Below are 23,326 nucleotides of genomic sequence, written 5' to 3'. Positions count from 1 at the left end.
AGTATAGTCATATTCTGAGTGTGAAGTAATTCTAATTTTCACCCTAGAAACATGAAGCAGGTTTAAAATGGAAAACAACTAGTATGTTTGACAATCTTAGCTAGACACATGATGGCTACCTATCTTTCCTGTAAGACAAAGTGGGTGCGGTGATATCTTTTATTGGAGAAACAAGCTTTCATGCCACATAGAGCTCTTCTTCAGATCTGGGAAAGGTGCTCCCTGTGACAGAGGTGGAGCAGAGTGTTTAGCATAGGCAGTTAGCAGATATTCTAAGGGGCCATTCAAGGTAGAGTGGTCCATTAACACCTGTGCAGTCATAGGACAAAAAGAGAGTGATTGTGGCATAGGCACCCATGGAAAAAAATTAGTGGGTGCTTAGCACCTATCAGCAGCCAAGCATCCCCTCTCCTGCAGTGCCTGCTGGTGGCCCTGCTGACCAACTCTTCCCCATCCCTCTCAGTGCCTCCTGCCTACCACAATCAGTTGTTTTGCAGTGTGCAGAAGACACTGGGAGGGGGCGGAGAAAGGGCGCGCTCATGGGAGGGGGTTAGAAGAGGCATGGTGGGAGTGGGAAGGGACAGGGGTGGGGCCTTGAGGGAAGGGGTGGAATGGGGACAGGGACAGGGTAGGAGGAGGTGAGGTGGTGGTGGTAGGGGCTTGGAGGAAGGGGTGGAGTGGGGCAGGCCTGGGGTGGAGGATGGGGGGAGTCGAGCACCTCCCTGGTAGAAAGGAAGTTGGTGTCTATGGTTAGTGGGTTATAGATTGTTGTAGTAATCCATAAATCCAGTGTCTTTGTTTAATCCATGATTTTTAGTGTTGAGCAGATTCATAATTTTAAGCTCCCAGGCTCATCTTTTGAAGCTGTTTTGCGGGTTTCCTTTCAGGATGAGTATTGATAGGTCAGACGTAAAGTGATTGCTTTGTGCTAATGATTTATGCTAAACAATCTGCTCCACCTTGCATTTAGCTGTGACTCTCAGAGCACCTTTCCCAGACCTGAGGAAGAGCTCTATGTGGCTCAAAAGCTTGTCTTTCTCATCAACAGAAGTTGGTTCAATAAAAGATGTTACCTCACCCACCTCATCTCTCTACTATCCTCGGACCAGCATGGCTACTGCTACACTGCATATCTTTCCTGTAGGATTTTAGCACAGGAAATTTTCCTCTAGTTGGCAGGTTAATGCTGCTGATCTAATGAGGCTGTCTCTAGCCAGCTGAGCTCATTTTAACCTTGCCTTTCTTTTTAGAAGGAGCAACCTAGAGGAAATGTTCCTTGGCCAGCTCCTTCATATTATTTAATCTCCATGTGTGCTGTTAAAATTGCCTGTGCTAATGCAACAAGCAACTATGTTTAACCATAATTTGTGGACAAAATTTGATGGCTGTTCTGTAGAGACAATCTCAGATATGATGCAAACCAGTGCTTAATTTGTGCCAGGGCTTGCCAGGCATGTTAAGCTTGGCAGTTCATAGCCCCAGCACCTCTGGGCTTGCTGTGTCAGTTATGAAAGTAAAAAAAAAAAATTGCTTGAGCCCTGGCACCTCTTTCATTACAAATTAAACACTGATGCAAACTGTTCAGTCACACAAACCTCTGCCCAAATGTGCAGTGATCATATATGTATATACGTAAATTTAAATCCTGATATCTAGATCTTATTTGTTTACTTTTGACTACAGGTATACCCAGTTATCTGATCTGAAATTCATTTCTATCCCTCAAATCCAAATATAATTTATCTAAAACTCTTAAGTATCCAAAGAGGTTCTGGATGTCCCCTGACTTACTTGAATAACTGGAGTTTACCTATATATGAACAGTCAGCCTTGAACTCCTCCTAAACAATGATTAAGAATTGTACCATACCTCTTACATTTTCCCCAGATTTACAGGAAGATCACTAATCTAGCCCATTGCCAGAAGGTCACAAGGTATTCACGATCTCCTTACACAGAATAATCAGTGAGCATCAGTAAGAATGGAGTGTTTACCAACTGCTAAATCATGGTGATATATGAACATGTTGGGTATTTTCCTTACCTTATAGGAAATAACTATAGCATAATGGGTGGCAAACGTTGGTTTTTCTAGACTATTTTGGTAGGTTTGATTGAGTTGTATAATCTAGAAGGGTAAAGTCATGTAGCAGGTCTCTCATTTTTGGGATGGAATATCCAGTCCAAGAGCAGACAATGTTGTGACATTTATGTTGCTGCTCAGCACAGTACAACTAGGGCTTTGTGCAGGCATAGGGGTTATCCTGTGTGCAGTGTATTGCAGAGTTGGGCCCCAATTCATCAAATTTTCCCTTTTCCCATTTGCAAAATGTTCTTGATAGCAAAATTCTTGAATGTATTTATTGTTTAAACTAACTCAAAATTCTTTGTATCTGGTTTCCACCTCAGGAGCAGTTTGTGGTGATTTTACATACCCAAGCTTTGCAATTTGTACTGATTTCAGTGGGGCTCTCCGTGGGCCCAGAGTTCTTTCCATGTGCAATACATTGTAGGATCAGCACCTAAACTTGTGCATGAACTGTTTGCTCAGCTCCATTTTTCAATTGGGATTAGCAGCTGCCTGCTGGCTGACATGGAAATATCTATAAAGAATATGAATAGAGAGGCATCAGTAGGGTTTTTCTTATACCATTTTCAGAATAAAGCTAATTCCATGAATTCCAGTTAGGAAATGATCCTACAATGTCCAGGGGTTTGACTATATTAGCTGGTTATTGCTAGTTTATGGTACAGATAGCACCAGCTGTTTTTTATTTTGATTTTTAAAGAAATGTTGGGGGTATCTAGAGGCTGGGATAGATCCTTCTTTACATTCTTAAAAATCCAAATAAATAAGCAAATATTCTTTTCCTCATCTAAGTTTTATGCTTGTGTGAAATACTATGAAGGAAAATATCTAATGTAGTGGAATTTATTTACTTAGGCAGTATTAATGCCTCCTTTTCAAAACAATCATTACGACTCTGAGCTTTTGTTTAAAGAGACATTATAGAGGAATATAGCCACTAGATCTCTCTATTTAAGAGTTACAGTATTACACAGTGATCATTAATACCCATGGCATGTCATTTCTAATGCTTATATTTAATTGACTGAAATCTCTGACTACACATTTAACAGACATGGCATGTCTATCAAATGTTATTGGACAGGAATGCTAGGTTTTTTTGGAAATGAATGTACTTTGTCTGACTATTGAATAAAAGGTAGCCAAATATCTGTTTGTCCTCTGTCTATTTTGCTGGGTATATAATTGGTGTGTTAATTTTTTCAATAACAATCACCTCCCATATTTTTTTTTGAACCATCCCTCTATGATTGGACTATATTTATTTTTTCCAGTGAGACACTATCAATAGGTGAGCAACTACTAGCAGATGAGAGAGATTAATTGTTCATCTCCTTTTGTGTGACCATTTCAGCTAGTATCTTAAAGACTGAAGCTACTGGTCCTCATTTTCATATCAAACTGCATTTCTCTGGGGTCATTCGTCTATCCAGGTGCTTTTCACAGCGTGCCTTATATGAACCAGCTTTTTGTTAGGAAAGATGTCTGCAAAAATTGATATAAATGTTATATATAGTTTCCTAATTGACCACCATCACTTCTATTAGTGGAGCATTCTGAGGGAACTGGGGTTATTTAATCTCCAGAAGAGAAGAGTGAGGGGGGATTTGATAGCAGCCTACAACTACCTGAAGGGGGGTTCCATAGAAGATGGAGCTCGGCTGTTCTCACTGGTGGCAGACGACAGAACAAGAAGCAATTGTCTCAAGTTGCAGTCGGGGAGGTCTAGGTTGGATATTAGGAAACACTATTTCAATAGGAGGGTAGTGAAGCACAGGAACAGGTTACTTAGGGAGGTGGTGGAATCTCCATCCTTAGAGGTTTTTAAGGTCCAGCTTGACAAAGCCTTGGCTGGGATGATTTAGTTGGCGTTGGTCCCGCTTTGAGCAGGGGTTGGACTAGGACCTCCTGAGGTCTCTTCCAACCCTAATATTCTACGATTCTATATTAAACAGCTTTTCTAGAAAGTTGAGAAAAATGCTTGCTTTAAATTTGCAGATTGAAAAGTCATGCGTCCAGAAAACATTTGGGTACAAATGGGCAACATTTTATAAGATACCTGGGAATTCAAATTTCAAGAGAGATCTTGAAGATCTCTTTTTGTTTGAGCAAATAAAGAGGTCTGGAGTGTGGGGGGAAGTATACAATTTTTTTGTTGGGAAAAAGAGCCACAGTCAAAATGAACATTTTGCCAAGGGTATCTTTCTTGGAAAAGACTTCCTGTGAGGATCCCAGAGGAAACCCCACCAAGAAGACAGAGGAGATTGGAATTTATATGGAATTAAAAAAAGACTGAGCAGATACTTTGAAAAAACCCATTAAACATGGTGGGCTGGTTGTTCCCAATATTCGATGGTAGTTGATTTAAAAAAAAAAAAGTATGCTGAATTGAGTGCCTTGTGGAAAGGTCTAAAAGATTGACAGCACTGGAGGCAAGCGCCCCTTTTTTATTCGCTGACCAGGTAGGGCATGACTAGTGGCAGTGCAAGCTTCCTCCAGGATACTCTCTATTATGCCTTGACTTTCATCTGGAAGGATGCCTTCTAGTGGTGAGAGTAGTTCAGTTTCTGGGTCTATTCCATCCCTTCTCTGTTGAAAATGCCAGTGAAGGTATGAGTTTGTGTCATGTATGATTTTAACAATAGCAAACTTTAAACTTTTTAAAAAACTTTCTCCTTAAACTTCTTGCAGAATCATTAATCTATTTTAGGTAGCAGTTCAACTCCCTGTAAATATGCTTCAGACTAAGATGTTGGGTAAAAAATTCAAAAGTGCCTTAGTGATATAGGAGTTTAGGCCATTTGCAAGTCACAAGGGAACTGAACTTACAGGGAAAAACATCAGTGGGGCTTAGGCCTTGAGTTCACTTAGGTGCTCATACAAATTTTACCCATTATCCACAAATGTCTAGACACCTTCTTGTTATCAGGCCTGATCTTACTCCCAGTGAAGTCACAGAGTGCAGGATTGAGTCCAGTTTTTTTAAAACATTTCTGCATGATTGCTCTAGCTCCTGAGTCAATTTGTTTGCCCCAAGACTTTTCACTGATTTCTGTTTGAATGCAAACTTATTTGCACAGCTAATACTATTCTTTGAATTTTCTGAAAACAGGTGTGTGAAATATTCCTTTGCATAACTGCTGATGTTGACAAAAATGGGATGTTCCTACACTGCTTCTATATAATAAACATGTATTTTGATCCCTATAATCACTAAACAGTTACTGCATTATTTAAAAAGTACAGCCCTGGTATGGATTCAGGTAGAAGACTGATGAAAGTGCTATGAGGGTATTTGAGTTTAGACTGTGACAAGTGTGTGACTTGCTTCACAATAATACTTTGGACTTTTATAACGTATTTCATTCACACAACGGTGTCAGCATTTATTATCATAAAACTATCTTTCTTTTTTTAATCTGTTTGTTTATTTACTTTCAGGGACATGTGGCTTGAGTTTCTACAAATGGAAGATCCATAATAATACTAGCAGACGCAAACATTTACCTCTGCTTACACAGAGCTGTTGGTTTGGCTCACTCTTAGAGTAATGAATCACATGGGATGTGGACAGAAGCAAAGTCATCTGTTTGTATGAACACTTTCTAGACATGTAAAACTCTTGTGCTAGGGAAAACTGTGGTATGTTTTTAAGGAATCTTTGTCTCTCACCCACATTCCTTTATACTGAAACATTTTCAATTTAGTAGCTCCCATATTTAACTTCAGGCCGATTAGAAACTGAAATACCGAGCAGAATCTACATCATACCATGCCAAATGGCTTTTACACATCTTTATTTGTTGATTGTCAGTTCAGGGTAATCATTGTTGCAGCCAGCACTGATGAGGAATAATATTCCAGGAAAACTGTGGATATCAGTGAGACTAGCAGAAGGAGGAGGTTGCTGCAATTATGGCATGGAGCAGCCTGCTTTCTCTAGGATTTTTGCCCTTGCACAGTTGCTACCTGACAAGCTGTTGCTCAAAATGAGCCCAGATTTTCTGTCTGTGCAGATTGTAGCAAAGGCAAAAAGGAGTTATGTAGTTTTTCTTCCTAGCTATTTCAGCACTCTAGATCAGCAGCACTAGAACAAAAATGCCTTGCATGAAACTCTCACAGTTTCCAATGCTTTCTCTGACAAAAGTTTGATTTCCAAAGAGCCTGATGCAAAACTACGCTTTTAAAAAGTTCTTTTGGATTTTGCAGTGGCTTGTCCAGAACTCTACTGCCCCCCCCCAAATCCCATCTGCAAACCTATTGTAGCAGTGGATGCAAAAATTCCTGAAATCTCGACAAAGACAAAGCAAGAGCAGCTTGTGTAGCAGAGCTAAAGTGAGTCTCAGCTCTGAAATAAAATAGCAATCCAGCTAGCATGAGCCTCAGATCTGCAATAAGTGTACATGCAAAGAGCCAAAAGACACCCTGAAGGAGTCAAGGGGATATGCTCACCATTTGTAGCCTTTGCCTTGCTTAAACTTGAGGGTGAGCCCAGTTTCCAGGCACAGAAGGAGGTTGAGCAATGCCAGCAGCCAGTACCTGGGTTCCTTCTTCACTTCAGTCACTCGCCAAACCCCGATCAGAGAGTGTAGAACAAAGAGCAGCCGTGTAACCAGGGCATTGAGCAGCACTAGCAGCTCCATTCTCAGCTGGCCCCCCACCTCCTCTCCCAGTACTGCGGTGGCCCAGTGCCTTTTATAGGCGATGGGAAGTTTCCTTGGGAATAATTGATGTATGTATGCACCACAAGCAGATAGACCTTTCCTCTTGTTCCATCTCAACAAAGGGGCCCAGTTTAACAAAAAAACTGCATTGCCCCTCCTCCAGACTTCCTGAAAACTCTTTAAAAAAATGAAAACCAGGCTTTTAAACTATAGTGGTGTCCAATGCATGACTCCGCACAGCACTGACTGATCTCATTGAGTCACAGGCACATAAAGGATTCCTTCTCCCCCCATCCCACCCCCCCGCCTCAATCCTCCAGTCAGTGATTAGAAAAGTTGGAGATTTGTGTCTGATGAGTTGTTTTCATCCCTTTTCTCCATTTGCTGCTGTTTCATTTATATCAAAGGGCAAAAGATGTTAGAAAAGTTACCAGTGGAATCAGCTTCTGTAGTTGGAGTTGTACAGCCCCCCTTTCCTGATAAACATTGCTTTAGCAAAATAATTTCAGCACTCAGTCTGACAAAGCAGCAAAAGGAAGAATATACAGAACTCAAGCGAAAATCTGGGCTGACTTTCTAGCCTTACCTCATGCCATTAGGGAGAAATAGAAAAATACACAAAAGTCTGAATGTTGTGCCAGTTAACTCTGAATTTCCTTGCTTTTGCATGTTCCTTGAACTTCCATGGAAACAGTATGTAAAGTGAAGTGGCTTTAATGTACACAGTAAAATTTCTCAGTTATAGAGAATAATTTTATTTACACTGCATAACGCAAGAAAAAATTTCCTAAATGAAAGCTAAACATTAGACTGAAACATTGTGGTATTCCAGTTTTACACCCATGTGGCACCAATGCTTTCAACAAAGACACATGGGCATAAAACTGCAGCATCAAAGCAGAGACTCAGGTCTATTGTGGTTCGTTTTGACTCCCTAATGGTCTGACTCTTTAGCTTATCTAATGATTTTACATATCCTGTGTTCCTCTAGACATAAGCAAACATTTTTGCAATGGTTTGTGACTCTTACCAGAGCAGTGATGGGTGAATGTGTGTTTAATTCAGAGCACTGGATTCTTTCAGTGTAAGAAATCAGAGCATGCACTGATACACCCCTCCCCCCCCCAAAAAAAAACCCCAACCAAAACACATCTTTTCCATATGAATCACAAGGAGACAACAAATAAGGACCCTGGAATTTGTAGCTCTGAAGGATACATTTTCTCTTAGATTTTACTGTGGCAGAAAAAAAAGTCTTTTATGGACTCTCCAGATGATCTGGTTTTGAGAGGCAGAATGCAATTTGGTTAGAAACAGCTTTATAGCTTACAAAAGCTACTTGAAGTCTCTTAAAGGTTAATCCTGTTATTTTAGATAGTTGTATAGTGTGTGCCCATCCCAGTCGCTAGGTGCCCTTACAAAAATGTCAGCTAGAAAGAGCAAATATCTAGAATTGGGGGATGAGGGGGGAGGAAAGGTCAATAATACTAAAATTCTCCTGCCTAAAGAAAAACAAAGAAGCCACTTCCACTGCTTAAAGCACCCACTCAGGAAACGCCTGGATAAATAGATGGGCCTAGCAATGTGCCTTTGAGGTCAACAAAAACAACTGAGACTGAGAGAGCCCACCACTGTAATGGTCTAGCATATAACCCCACTCCCACTTTGAATCTGGAGGGTGTCAGTTCATGCACTCAAGCTGATGTTTAACAAGAACAGATCTAACCTCTAAAGTAGCCCAGGGTGAAGCCATACAAGGACACTGTATGAATGTAACACTGTATGAAACCGTTAACAGGTGTTGATCCCGCTCAGAATTATTTAACTGGGTTCTGTGTACCCACTGAGGTAGATAGCATGTTACTTCATCTAGATATAAAGGAGGTAGGAAAGGATCAGTGGTGTAGGATGAATAGTCCTGAAATAGGAACCCTGGAATCTACCAGGCCTGAGGAGAAGGTTTGAGCTAGAACTGTATCTTATTGTCAACTTCTTTCTCAACAAAAGCCCAGAAAGGGGCAAGTTTTGACTTTGGACTTTGCTTTAGAGTGAGCTGGGAAAGAAGCCTGCTTATAATAGGATCCTAATTTTTAGCTGACATTTTTTCCTTTATCAGACAGATTTCAACTCTAGATTGACCTCACTGGCTTTGAATACCAACCAAAAGTTGCAGTCCATACTTGCATGCCTGCTCACCATGGTGAGGCCATGCAGCCAACCAAACATCCCACAACACTTTCCAGAGCTAAACTCACATATCGTTATACTTTTGTTTGTCTTTCACCCAAAGGTCATGTTGTCCAGTGTCTGTAGTATTCTTAGTAGTTACTATCGACTTTCAAGTTTTGCTTAACTGAATGTATAGGTAGGTAGATCTTGGATAAATGTTTTTTGTTAGTTGTGGAGCAATTTTGTTTTGCAAGGTAAGAATATCACCAATAACATTGGTTCTCTCCATGCCCCTGTAACTGGAGTCAATGTTTTGCTGTGTACAGGGTACCCACACAGTCAAATACAAATATCACATGAGGTTGAAGCATTACAGTGCCTATTGTTCAAAAGCCCATTGATATTAGCATTTCATATGCCGCTGTATTGAAATATCCTGAAAGAGTATCACTGTAAGGCAATACTTCAGTACAGTTATTTGGTATTAGCCTCACTCACGCTAAGGGATTTTGGTCCACTGCTACCTCAAAATCTCTTCCATATAACAGTAAGGCACACTTTCTCCACCGTGACATAGGCGCTCTCTCAAATCAGTACTTTCAGACTGATGTATAATGTAGGTTGTTCTTTCCCTTTTTCAGTCACCTTTCTGCCAAAGGACCCCATCAATACCCTATAATGAGGTAAATGGTGAACAACTTCTTGTCTGGCCTCATATTGCCCAGTAAATTATCTGTCCTGGGCAATATGTAAATATCAGCAACTGTCACTTGATATACTATAGTTGATTTAAAAATATGTTGATCCTTATGATCTGGAATAAAGAGTACTCAAGAAGCCAATAGGCTTCCAGAAATTCTAATGACCCTTCCTACATCATTGAATTAGTTGCTGTTTATGATCTGACCAACATTCTTTAGCCATTCAGGAAGCTGTCCGCTTACATGAAGTCTGTGATTATTTTTTTTTCCCAAGGAGATGCTTGAAGAGGAAATCAGCCTGTTTACCGAATACTTAGCTACAAACTGAACAATTATGACAGTCCTAATAAAATATCAAAACCAAACAAACCCAGCATGTGATAGTTCAAGTATATCTTCAGATGAATGCAGAATTATTCAATTTTGTGTAAAAAAACAATACTCAATCCAGTTTTCGAATAAGAAAAATCTTGACTCTCACTGATTAAATATGAGTGTGGAAAAAGCCAAATCTCTATAAACACAGTATACAGTAGAATATACCTGCATAGTAAGAGAGTGAGGGAAATGGCTACAGGAGTGGAAAAACAGAGTATAAAAAGATTAGCTCTCCAGTAAAGAACCAATATGATTGCAGAAGCATTAAAATCCCTGTAGGAGATTTACTGAAGACTCTGCCCTGGATTAGAATTTGATATAAAATAACTTAACTGAAGTCATACAATTTCTGTGCCATTTGTAACTGAGTTAATAGCATATGTTCCTGGGGATTATAGTCAATGATTAAGGAAATTAGGTTTTGTTTGAATTTAATTTAGTTATATAAAGCTGCTACAATAATTTACAGCTTTGATATTTAATATTTAATAACACAGATCTTCAAAGAATCCTAAATATAGCCGTGTCATTATACATTGAAATATTATCCCCATAAGTCATTTATATTTGCTAGTTGTTAAGAATGTTCATCAACCAGATGGGCTCAACTGGAGCTTTCTGATAAAACCAATGCAGTTTGACAGACTAGAGGTGGAGGGGGGATAAGCTTTCTATACCTGTGACTCTTAATTCACGTGAGAGGAATTCTTCATTCTCAGCAGCAGTAAACAGTTACTGCAATGAGGCACCTCTGATATATTGTTTTCCTTCCTTTAATTTCTGAGCAAGTGTCCGTTTCCTTCACCAGCATTAGAAATTCTCCCCATCTTTCTCATAGATCTTCTCTCTTGTTCTTTCCTCTCCAATTCTCAAATTCACCATTCTTATCTATTCACCTTCCTGCCACTCACTTCCCTATTTCTTTACCCTCCCCTTCCCTATATCTTCCCTCAGCTTCTCCTCCCCTTTCCATACCTTTATCTCTGTGTTTCATGTCATCCCTTGCTGTCAACACTATGCCTTTTTCTCTCTCATGTCTGTTTCCGTCACTTGCTGTTTCCAGCACTGTTCTCCTCAAAATGGTGGGTGACTGTAGGAAACCAATCCCTCCCATTGGCCAGAGCTTCTTGAAATACAGACTAAGCTGAGAGGAGTGGGGTTGTCTTGGCCCTGGCTCTAAAACACATTGTAAAATTGTTTGCAGCTTTGGAGGGCAAAACTGCTTCTCATAGAACATTTTCAGTTATTAGTGGCCATGGGTCCGGTGCCAGCTATAGGCACCCAGCCAGATCCTTCGGTAGATTGGCATAGTTCCATTGGCTTCAAAGCCCACGCAGCCCCCAAACGTTGCATGCGAAGAAACATTTTTGATAACTTAGTGCGCAGCACCATGATTAAAGCTCTGTCCTACTCTCAGCTGCAGATGCCCTGCCAATGTTGTCTTCCCCTGGCGCAAATGTGATGGGCTCGTGCCAAAGCCCCCTGGGAATGCGCATCCTCTGATGTTGCCAGGCGCATCTGCAGTATACTGTGACAGTGTATCCAATCGTAGCTGGGATCTCTGCCAAATCATCAAAGTTGCAACCTAGAATGTTGCAACTTTTTACAGGCACGGTCATCAGGTTGCTGTCTCACACTAAATGGATTGTCTTGGCCAGGGCCGGCGCTTCCATTTAGGCGACCTAGGTGGTTGCCTAGGGTGCCAGGATTTGGAAGGGCGGCAGACTGCTCCGGTGGACCTCCTGCAGGCGTGCCTGCGGAGGGTCCGCCGGTCCTGCGGCTCCGGTGGAGCATCCGCAGGCACGCCTGCGGCAGGTCCACCGGAGCCGCGGGACCAGCGGACCATCCGCAGGAACGCCTGCTGGAGGTCCATCGGAGCCGCGGGACCAGCGGACCAGCCCTGTGCCTAGGGCGCCAAAAACCCTGGCGCCGCTCCTGGCCTTGGCATATCAGTTGCTGGCCTAACAGAAGCAAGGCTAATAGATCATGGACACCACGAGGTGGAAGATTCATTACTTGTGTATACTGGTGTCACAGCCACTTTTATATGGGGTAGCATTATTACTGCAAGGCAAGGTCAAGTCCTCCTTGATAATTTGGATGACCATATCTTCTTGACTACTTATTACATGTCTTATACAACAACATGGTCACCTCGCTTCATAGTAGACTGTGCGCAGGGCCGTCCTTAGGATTTATGGGGCCCTACGCAGTATTATTAAACTGGTGCCCCTGTGCCGGATGGCAGCCCAAGCTCACAGCCTGGTGGGGGAGGGGGAGGAGGGACTTGACAGCAAAGGATAATGAGATGCCCGGCCTGCCTCATGGTGGTGGAGAGTCACAGTTCCCCGCAGAGACTTCCATGCCCTCTCCCTCATGCAGAATGGACATGAAGAAAGTACCTAATTAAAAGCACTAAAATTTGGGAATAAAAAATGTCAGTCACAGGTTTTTTGATATGCCCTGAAGTTTGTCAGAGATTTATTTGCAAAAACTTCATAGTAAGGGTGAGTCAGCTGTCCTGCTGAATACAACATTACATATAATGGAATACATGATGCAGCTCTTCTCTGTTTTACATTTTCTTATTCAGTATTTCTAAATTGAATTTATATTTTAAATGTACTCAAATCTTAAGCCAGCATTCCAGATTATTACATATTTAACTCACTGAAACAAAGACATTCTTTTAAATTAATCAGAGAGGTTTAGTGTGTTCATAACAATGTTCATTGCTTTTAGAAAAAGGGAACAGTAATTTACTTTGTGTGATCTCCATAACAAGAGACATGGTTATGAAATTTCACCAACTTTAAAAAAATATGTTTCCAAAGATTTTAGGTATAACAAGGATTTTGTCTTACTAAGGTACTGATTTTGCTGGAGGGTTCTTTTAAAACTAGTTCGTCAGATAGTCAGAAGTAAAGAAAGGGAAACTCTTTGTCCAGCTATCTGGAAGGGCTCTCTTCAGTGGGGAGTGGAGGGAGAGGTGGTGAAGGGATGGACAGAAAGGACAGGAAGACTTGGAAGCACTTTTTTTTTTAACTATAGTAATTAAAATGTGTATTTTAGATAAGGGAGGTCTTTTGAAGGATTTATTTAAAAAACTGTATGTCTGAAGATCCACGCATTTAAGGCTAAAGATGATTGTGCATCTAAAACTCTATGCAAGCATTTTTTAGAAATGTGATTTTATAATCTTCACCAGCTCACTAATGAAATATTTTTAAAGCAAATTTTAAACTAAGGTCCTGTAGACTGACATGTTCTATGTAAATATTACATTAATGCACAACTGTTTTTGTCAGTAAAGTCAGAAACTGACAGTATAAAAATTTATTTGGGCATAAGCTTTCATGGACATCGGATGAAATGGGTTCTAGTCCACAAAAGCTTATGCCCAAATAATTTGTTAGTCTTTGAGGTGACACAAGGACTCATCCTTGTTTTTGCTGATACAGACTAACAGGACTACCACTCTGAAACCTGTCAGTATATACCTTGGAGTTGGCAAATGCCTGTTAAATGGCTTTATTACCCCTTGAATGTCTCTTTAACAGTTTCAATGTTGTGCTAATAGGTCTGGCAGGCTGGAGGTTTTTTCATTTTTAACTACTAGATTCCCTCCCAAAGAAGACTCACCAGGCTAGAGCAGCCATCTGTGGGAGCCTGCAGGAAGGGTCAGAACAGGGATAGGAAAACAAGAGGGTGGACATTAAGACCCAGTGGTGCCCAAATTTTCAGGTGCCCTACGCAGCTGCCTATGTTGCCTATGCCTAAGGACAGCCCTGACTGTGCGCCAACAGAGGAATCAGCTGATTTAGTCAAAGATCATTTCTACGATCAATTGGAATCTCTAGTACGCAGGTCCGCTGACAGCAATTCTGGACCCTAAAGCAGAACAGTAAATGGGCCCCCACATACACACAAGCTGTGCCTACATGGGCGCGGTCTGCCTGACATTTGGGTGGTGCTGTGACTGTCTGGCTAGTGCCCAGTGAGCTGCCAGCTGTGCTGCTGGGCGCACTTGTCCCACATGGGCAGAGCTTCCACATCCCCTTCTCTGAGACCCCGCCTCCTGCTGATTCCACACACACACCCCGGTCGCTCACTTTCTTCCACCTTCACTTTCACCAGGCTGAGGCAGGAAATTAGGTGCAGGAGGAGATGAGGGGTGCAGGCTCAGGGAGGGAGTTTGGGTGTAGGAGGAGATGAGGGGTGTGGCTCTGGGAGGGAGTTTGGGTGCAGGAGGGGTGAAGGGTGCAGGCTCTGGGAGGGAGTTTGGGTGTGGGGTGTCTGTAGGGTGCAGGATCTGGAAGTTTGGGTGCAGGCTGTGGTTCGGACTCAAGGAGGGAGTTTGGATGTGGGCTCTGGGCTGGGGCAGGGGGTTGGGGTGAAGGAGGAGGTCAAGGGGTAGGTGCTTACCTAGGGTGGCTCCCGAAAGCAACAGGCACACACCTCTGGCAGCGGCTCCTGGGCGGGGAGGCCCAGGGGGTCTTTGTGTGCCACTGTCCACAGCACTGCCCTCACAGCCCCCATTGGCCGCAGTTCCCAGCCAAAGAAAGCTGCAGAGTCAGCGCTCAGGGCAGGGGCAGCACGCAGAGACCCCCTACCCCAGATGCTGCAGGGACATGCCAGCTTCTTCTGAGAGCAGCGCAGAGCAAGGGTGGGCTGAAAGCCTGCCTTAGCCCTGCTGCTCTGCTGGCGGCAGCAGCGAGGGGCCCCCAGGCCCTTTTAAATCACTTGGGCCCTTCCTTTGGCCTCCCCTGTCAGCAGGCCTGCTGGTATGCACTGTTCCTCCACAGGATAATTTTGTGATCTTGGGCGCTCTAAATGCAGTTATTGGCTCACTGAGAATTGGCCATTATGTTTCAGGCAATGATAACTCCTGCCTCTTGCTCACGTTCTGCACCTCTCAGAATCTCTCCATTCTCAGGTCATGATTCAAGAGACGACACATACACCGGATGCTTTGGATGTCTCATGATGGCATCACTCAGAAGGAATTGGACCACAAGTGTCTCTTCACCTCCTGCTGAGTATATTGTGGCACGGAATGCGCCGCAAACATGGATCACCACGTAGTGGTTGCCCGCGTGGCACTGATGTTTGACAAGCAAGTAAGCCCTCTATGATGATGAAGAAGTTTCTCTGAGCACTGGATTTTGTTAACAGGTTTTGTATCAACGACCGCAATAGATTCTCAGCTCTAGCCGACTTGCCATATGGTGTTGTCATAAACAGATAGCTAAGGGTTAATGTCTCTTTCACCTGAAGCACCTGACCAGAGGACCAATCAGGAAACCGGATTTTTTCAACTTTGGGTGGAGGGAATTTTAGTGTCGGAGGTCTTTGTCTGTCTGCCTGCTTTCTCTGAGCTTTGGAGAAGTAGTTTCTGCTTTCTAATCTTCTGTTTCTAAGTGTAAGGACAAAGAGATCAGATAGTAAGTTATATGGTTTCTTTTCTTTGGTATTTGCATGAATATAAGTGCTGGAGTGCTTTTATTTGTATTCTTTTTGAATAAGGCTGTTTATTCATATTTCTTTTAAGCAATTAACCCTGTATTTGTCACCTTAATACAGAGAGACCATTTGTATGAATTTTTCTTTCTTTTTAAAACCTGTTAAAGTTTTCTTTACTGGGAAATTTCAGGGAAATTGAGTCTGTACTCACCAGGGAATTGGTGGGAGGAAGAAATCAGGGGGAGATCTGTGTGTGTTGGATTTGCTAGCCTGATTTTGCATTCCCTCTGGGTGAAGAGGAAAGTGCTTTTGTTTCCAGGACTGGGAACGGAGAGGGGGAGTCACTCTGTTTGGATTCACAGAGCTTGTGTCTGGGTATCTCTCCAGGAGCACCTGGAGGGGGGAAGGGAAAAAGGATTATTTCCCTTTGTTGTGAGACTCAAGGGATTTGGGTCTTGGGGTCCCCAGGGAAGGTTTTTCAGGGGGACCAGAGTGCCCCAAAACACTCTAATTTTTTGGGTGGTGGCAGCAAGTACCAGGTCCAAGCTGGTAACTAAGCTTGGAGGTTTTCATGCTAACCCCCATATTTTGGACGCTAAGGTCCAAATCTGGGACTAAAGTTATGACAGGTGTCGAGGTTACCTGGTCTCTGTTGACGTCCATCCTCTGTCAATTGCCTGTGCAGATGATTGTCTATAAGCACCCTGCATGTCGACCATGGCTATCAGAGGAGGCCTTCCAGACATTTAAATTGAAGACCACAGCCTGCCAGCACAGTGATAAGTGCTCTCATAATCAGCTGAAGGAAAAGTTCAACATCCTGGTGCTTCACGGTCACAAGGCATATTGTAACCAAGTGGCAGATGAAGTTGAACTCAGCTTAGCCAGGGAAGACTTAAAACTGGCATTCTGTGTGATCTGCCAGCTCAGCAGTCAAGTGGTAGTTGCTATGAACAGAATCTTGAATGACAGCATCATCCATGTAAATCAGATGAAGACATCCTCTCACACTGGGTGGGACATTATCACAGTATCCTGAAACACCCTCCAGCTACTGCTTGCCCAAAGTAATTTGGCAGCCACTGTGGTTTTGGACCCAGATATTTGTACTGACGCAACAACACTGGATGAGTGAAACTGAAAAATGGACATGCAACTGATACTGATACCATCCCCCCACAGCTGCAAAAATGTGCTTTTGACTGTGGAAACACTTCTGGTCATCTTTCACATGGTTTGGAGAACTGGAACCTGCCAACTGCATGGAAGGACAGTATTGTGATCCAGGGCCGCCCAAAGGGGGGGGCAAGAGGGGCAATTTTCCCCAGGCCTCGGGCTCCGCAGGGGCCCCCACGAGAGTTTTTCGGGGCCCCTGGATTGGGGTCCTTCACTCACTTGGGGACCCCAGAAAACTCTTGCGGGGCCGGGCCCCGGAGCTTCTTCTGCTCCCGGTCTTCGCTGGCAGGGGAGTCCTTCCACTCCGGGGGCAAGGACCCCTCACCATCGCATTACCGCCGAAGCAGGACCTGCCACCGAAGTGCAACCTGGTCTTCGGTGGTCATTCAGTGGTGGGGGGCCCTTCCGTTCAGGGACCCATCGCCGAAGTGCCCCGAAGACCCACGGCGGGGGCCCCCCATCACCGAATTACTGCCGAAGAGCGGGCTGCAGTTCGGCGGCGGGTCCCGCTTCGGTGGTAATTCGCCGGCGGGGGGCCCCGCCGCGGGTCTTCGGGGCACTTCAGCGGCGGGTCCCAGAACAGAAGGGCCCCCCGCCGCCGAACAGGGCTGGCTCTAGACATTTCGCCACGCGGGGGGCCCCCTGCCACTTGCCGGAGCCGCAGGACCAGCGGACCCTCCATAGGCATGCCTGCGGGAGGTCCACCAGAGCCGCCTGCCGCCGATGGCCCCGGCCCCCGGAATCCTCTGGGCGGCTCTGTTGTGATCTCACTTTATAAGGGCAGCAAAAGTAAGAATTACAGGCTGATCACCTTGTTGTCCATGCCAAGAAGGTATTTGCACATGTTCTGCTGGGGCATTTGGAGCCCCTCCTGCATCAGAAGTGTTGCCCCCAATATTAACGCTTTGCGAGGAACAGTTCCACATTAGATGCCATTTTGGCTCTCTGCTGGTTGTCAGAGATACACTGCGAGTTCAAGAAACCCCTGCACATAGTGTATGTCGATCTTAAGGCTGCGTTTGATTCAGTTGACCAAGATGCACTATGGAAGGCCTTAAAGGGTGAAGGTGTCCCCTCCACTCTGCTGGGCTTGATTAGTGAGCTGCAGAATGGAACCACTGCCTGTGTACATCTGGGGAATCAGATGTCAACACCTTTCAAATCATTATCTGGTGTTAGGCAGGCTGTGTCTTTACCCCTGCACTCTTTTGTCAGGCAATGGATCTCCTAATGCAGCATTCCATCAGGTTCATCAACATTAAGACTGGTGATCTCTCATTCTCAGACCTTGACTATGCTGATGACATTGCTCTTCTAGTACAGAGCCCTGATAGGTTTCGTGAGGCACTCCAGCAAATGGAGGAGGAGTCAGTCAAGGTTGGCCTCCATGGTTCGTGGTGACAGACAAAACTGCAAAACTTAGGATCAGGTCCCCCTGCAACTCCATTTGTTTGAATGATGAAACTGTAAAATCAGTCTCCAGCTTTTGCTCTTTGGGTTCTGTATTCATCTGTTTCTCCAACTCTGATGTGAGAATTTTTCACCAGATTGGCATTGCAGCACCTGCCAGGGGTTGTTTACGACAAATATGGAATCAGTATAATCTTGGCATGAGAACCAAGTTCAGGATCTATTCAAGCTGCATCTTCTGCATACTGCTTCCAACTGAGGGATGGAGGTGGCTCAGAGGCAGATTCTCAATTACATGGGTGCATCAAGTCTGTTCCAGCATTGGACTTTCAGCCTGTCAAGCCCTTTCAGCTGCAGGAGAATGGACTAAATGATGAACGATTGCTGTGGCTAGCCATTTGGCTAAACGTTGAAGAAGAAGAAGAAGAAGAAGAAAGTTGGTGGGAAGCTGTGATGCTGGCAGAACAAGGTCAGATCAGGGCCCCAGGCCAACTTACTTGTGTATTAGTGTGGATCAAAGTGAGTGTTGTTTAAGTAAGTGTGTATTCAGATGTTTAGGCTTTATGAAAACTAGTGGAATGTTACTTTTGTTGTTTTCTCTCATCTGTTCCTGTTACCTTATAACAGCAAACATTTACATTGTATATACCCTATAATTAAGTAACCCACCAAAGAAAGCTTGTGAAATGCTAATGAAGGAATTAAGAACCTTAACAGAAAATTCTAATTTCAAAGCAAGTGGCCATTATGTAGGATGGTCAGAGGTCAAAAAACTAAGTGGATTCCTTACTCACCATCATCAAAAGAAAAGCCGAGGGAAGTGTACCAGATGGAAAGCCAAGATCCCCAGAGACAATCTGGGTTCCTTGAAAAGACTTTTGGGAGACTGGAAGTTTATTACATCACTGCCATTATTTGGAATTACAAATGGTGACTCGCCTGTTAGTATATTTTACCTGCTTTAACCTCTCAATAACTCTCATTTCCTTTTCTTAGCTAATAAACCTATAGTTAGTTACTATAAAACTTATTGGCAGTGTTGTCTTTGGTGTAAGATCTGGAGTACCAATTGATCTGGGGTAAGTGATTGGTCTCTTGGGACTAGGGGCAACCTGATATGGCATGATTATTGGTTTAAGTGACTGTCACAGGGAGGCACAAGTTTCCTTCTCCTTGTCCCTGCTCCCTGTGCTTGGGCTGGTCAAAGAAATGGTCTCAAACACCTCTCACAGGTGCTTCACCTGTGTTCTTTTATTTACAGTAACAGTACAGTCCCAATTCCCCCAAACCCTTTCCCTTCTTTGACCCCTCACTGGGTCTTCTGCCCTTTGAGGCTTGTGTCAGCCAGCAGAGACAGAGCCTCAACCCTCCTATCTTCCTGTCTGGCTCCCTCCTCCTCCTCTGAGCTTTCCCCTGGGTTTATGCGCCTTCCCAGTCATCAGCCCAGCTGGTTCCACTTGTTTCAGCAGATCACCCTGAGCCTGCCATCATTAGGGCCTGCAGCTGAGCTCCCTGCTAAGGGTCTTGGCCCATATACCTGGCCACCCTACAGGGAAACAGGGGGAAGTCAGCTCTTTAGCAGGGCACCCAAAGGTTTTATACCTCTGCCCTGCGACAGTGACCATTATCACTAAATCCAGTTTGGCTGGGTGGCAAGACTCTGTGACTCCATGGTTAGACTGGTATAGTGATCCAGGAGTTCACATTTCTTACTTGCTTGGTGAAATCTAATTATAGAACACACCATCAGTTTGGGCTCTCTGTCCTGTTTTCTGACAGTTTACCCTGAGGTAGGCACTCATGGTTGTGAGCCATTCCAGAAAGTGTGACAGAAGCATGTGGGTAGTTTAAACCTCTGTGATGAAACACATCCTTCCTCTTTCTGCTTTATATCTGTAACAGGAAAACCCTCTAAAGCCCAGAATTTTACCAAGATTTTGAGTCTCTCTCCCCTCCCCCACTTCATTTCAGAGCTAGAATCATACAAAATTGAATAATAATAATAATAATAGTAATCCTGGGGCAAACAGAGTTTCTATCATGAATGGGAGCAGCCTGGGGTCATAACTCTTCTCCTGAACTCCCTGACCCCTTCTTTGAGCATTCCTGTAACCACTGACTGAGTAGAAGCTAAACTATGGCTACAACAACACATTAGTAAGTATTAATTCCACAGCTCTTTAAAGATTAGGTTGCGCCATCTTAATGGGGTTTTGGTACTCCCGGTAATACCAGTCTGGCCATCTTTTACATTCCCTTTGGTTAGGAATGCCATTTCATCTTTCTCAGTCATCAGAGGGTCATCTGGTCACTGATGTACGTATCTTTCTTCATTCCATTTTATAAATCTCAAAGTCCTTTGGTTTGATACATTGCATTGCTTCTAACTCCAAGTTTGGTTTGGTATTGTGTGGCGATAAAATAATAGGGGTTGAAAGTGTAAGTGTAGCACCTGAGAGGTGTAGCAACTATTCTGATTCCAAGGTTGGCTCTCCTAATATATCAGACACTGGATTCATATAGACAATTATCAATTATAATTAGCCACAAAAAGTTAGTAAACTAAAAAATAAGGGTCAATATTCTCATTTACACCAGAGCCCCTTTACATTACCAGAGCAGTTGAAAGAAGCCATAGTGTAAAAGAGAATAAAGCCTTAACTAATATAATTCTCTCTCAATACTAAAGAATATCTGCCATTAATGTTACATGCACACACTGGGCTCTGTCCATGGCTGTGCCCAATATACACTGATTGCAGATCAGGCCAAAGGATCCATTGGTCTTCTAATACTGGGGCTGGTTCTATGCCTTCCCCTTCCCCAATATAGTTTTAGAGAATCCTCTGGGTTATTGTAAACCTGTGCTCCCAACAGGCCATGTTCCTGTCTGGGATCGCTGGAGTTCAGTGATGCTCTTTCTCAAGGGCAGCCTCTCTATATTGGCGAACTAGGTGGTCGCCTAGGGTGCCAAGTTAAATGGGGCAGCAAATTTGAGGAAAAAAATCAAATGAAAAAAATGAAAAAAATACAAATAAAATAATGAAGATGTAATTATTTCAATTCCTGTGCACATATGGAGGGAATATCGATTACACTGCTCTACAGCCAAAATGCTTCTGAAATAAATGTAGTCCAACTTTACTAATTCTGGGTCACTGAGAACGAAAATGATGCTTAAAATTGTTGATTGGCTCTAGTTTTCAAGATATGCTATTGGGTCAGTATATATGACCCTTGACTTGGGAATGGCGGAGGATAAGTGAGTTATAAAGGAAAGGGATCTCAATTTAAACCAGAAATGACTACAATACATCTTTGACTGGATCTATGAATAAATCTATGACTGGATTTGGACAGTACTTGCTTTTTAGGCAAAACAATGAATAATGCAATCTGAAGCTGGTATTGCGTCATACATAATATGAATTGCATCATGTTATTCCTAGAAGTCATGGATGATGCAATCATAACGAAGTTTACATCACTCTGCTGAACAAATTGCCCTATATCAGCTCTAGAAATCATACAGTGTCGTGCTCTCTTATTTGTTAGTGTTTGATTTTGCAAAGGGACACATTTCTGTTTAGCCAAAGTGAGCAGAGCTGCCTGGTGCTTGTGTGAACAGTGCAGATAACTTCTGCTATGTTTGTGGTGAAGTGACTTTTGCATCACAAAAGCGCAGTATAACCACTATGGTTAAGAAAGCCTATCACCTTTATTTTGGCTGCAAAATTAGAGATCAGGACAAGAGGTGGGCCCCACACATATGCTGCAACACTTGTGCAACAAATCTTTGCCAGTGGTTCAACAGGAAAAGGAAATCTATGCCATTTGCAGTGCCAATGATTTGGAGAGAGCCAAGAGATCATACCAGCAATTGTTACTTCTGCATGGTGCCTCCAGTTGGGAAAGGTGTGTCAAAGAAGAAAAAGTGGATTGTGCATTATCCAAACATTCCATCAGCTATACGCCCAGTACCCCACGGAGAAGGACTGCCGGTTCCTGATGCACCAGAATCATTCTCACTTGAGTCAGACGAGGAAGAGGAAGAGGATGAAACTTCTGGTCCTGAACCATCAATGTCACAGGACCCACATTTTCTCCCATCCTCCTCCTCTGAGCCACACCTCATAACACAAGGTGAACTGAATGACCTTGTCAGGGATTTGGAACTACCTAAGAGCAAGGCAGAGCTGTTGGGCTCCAGACTACAGCAGTGGAATCTCCTGGCAGGCTATCAGGGCAAATGGAGCTCATCAATGCTTGCAGACTATTGCTGGACAGTGACAAGAGATGCTCCATTTAATGAATACAAGAGACAAGCCAAGAAGCGCCGAGTAGACACTGACTAGGACTAAACTATGTACATAATAGTTTTTTGCCTTTTGTTTCATAATAAATTTTATTTATAGAACCCTTTTGCTGATTTTTAAAGTGTTACATAAACAGGACAGGTGAAATATTATCATGTAAAGCAACCATAAACACATGAAAAGACCTAGGTTTACAATTTATGATTAAAACTCTACTATCTACACAATATACATAGACATAAAATGTAAAAACTTAAATATCTTAGAAACAGTAGCCAATCAGTTGTTTTAATTGTCATATTTGAATTCAGCACATCAAAATACATAATAAATATCACATTTTATCTCTGAAGCAGACGACTTCTCAAAAATTGTAGACCAGTGTTATAATTCATTTCTCTACATTTCTGAGAATTTATTAATATGTCAAATCTTTTATTTGCTGCAAAAATAAATAATATTTTAGCAATTTTTTTTTCAATTTGTGACATACGGTCAAGATGACCCACTCTGCAATTTTGATAAGCAATACCTCAGCAACAATTAAACACATTGGCCAGTGGCAAGAGCTGCAATGCTAATGGTACCTAACTCGAATATACATCAAGGTCACATAGCCGAAAATTCATGTAGAACAGTGATTTTGCAAGTTTATACATGTCAAACGGTCATTTTAACACACGTTGCAGGTAAATGGTTAAGAATCGAGTGAATACTATGGAAAATTGTATTTCTTAGTGCCAAAGAATAAAGAATAATGTCTTTCAGCATTATAAATAAAAAATGTGAGTATCTTTAAGCATTATTAAACCTTTGCGTTATTATTGGGCTGTATAATTATGAACTTATCTTTTGTTATAACTGGTTCACATGTAATAAATAAATGTCCATAAAAGAAAAGTAACAGTGTTAATGCTTAATAGACTACGAAAGTGATGACATCACACTCCAAGCAGGTAA

General features: G+C 42.9%; 1 protein-coding gene across 1 annotated transcript in view; it reads right to left on the bottom strand.

The window, feature by feature from the left end:
* The window catches only part of TMEM26 (transmembrane protein 26), a 33,516-nt gene extending 26,784 nt beyond the window's left edge, over positions 1-6,732 (bottom strand). Inside the window, exon 1 of the mRNA XM_030570397.1 lies at positions 6,542-6,732. Within this exon, the coding sequence (XP_030426257.1) occupies positions 6,542-6,732 (191 nt within the window). The remainder of the gene's footprint in view (positions 1-6,541) is intronic.
* Positions 6,733-23,326: the final 16,594 nt, after the last annotated feature.

Source organism: Gopherus evgoodei, chromosome 7 (assembly GCF_007399415.2).
Source record: "Gopherus evgoodei ecotype Sinaloan lineage chromosome 7, rGopEvg1_v1.p, whole genome shotgun sequence".
In the NCBI taxonomy this organism is placed as follows: Eukaryota; Metazoa; Chordata; order Testudines; family Testudinidae; genus Gopherus; species Gopherus evgoodei.
This window is presented reverse-complemented; position numbering and strand designations above follow the sequence as displayed.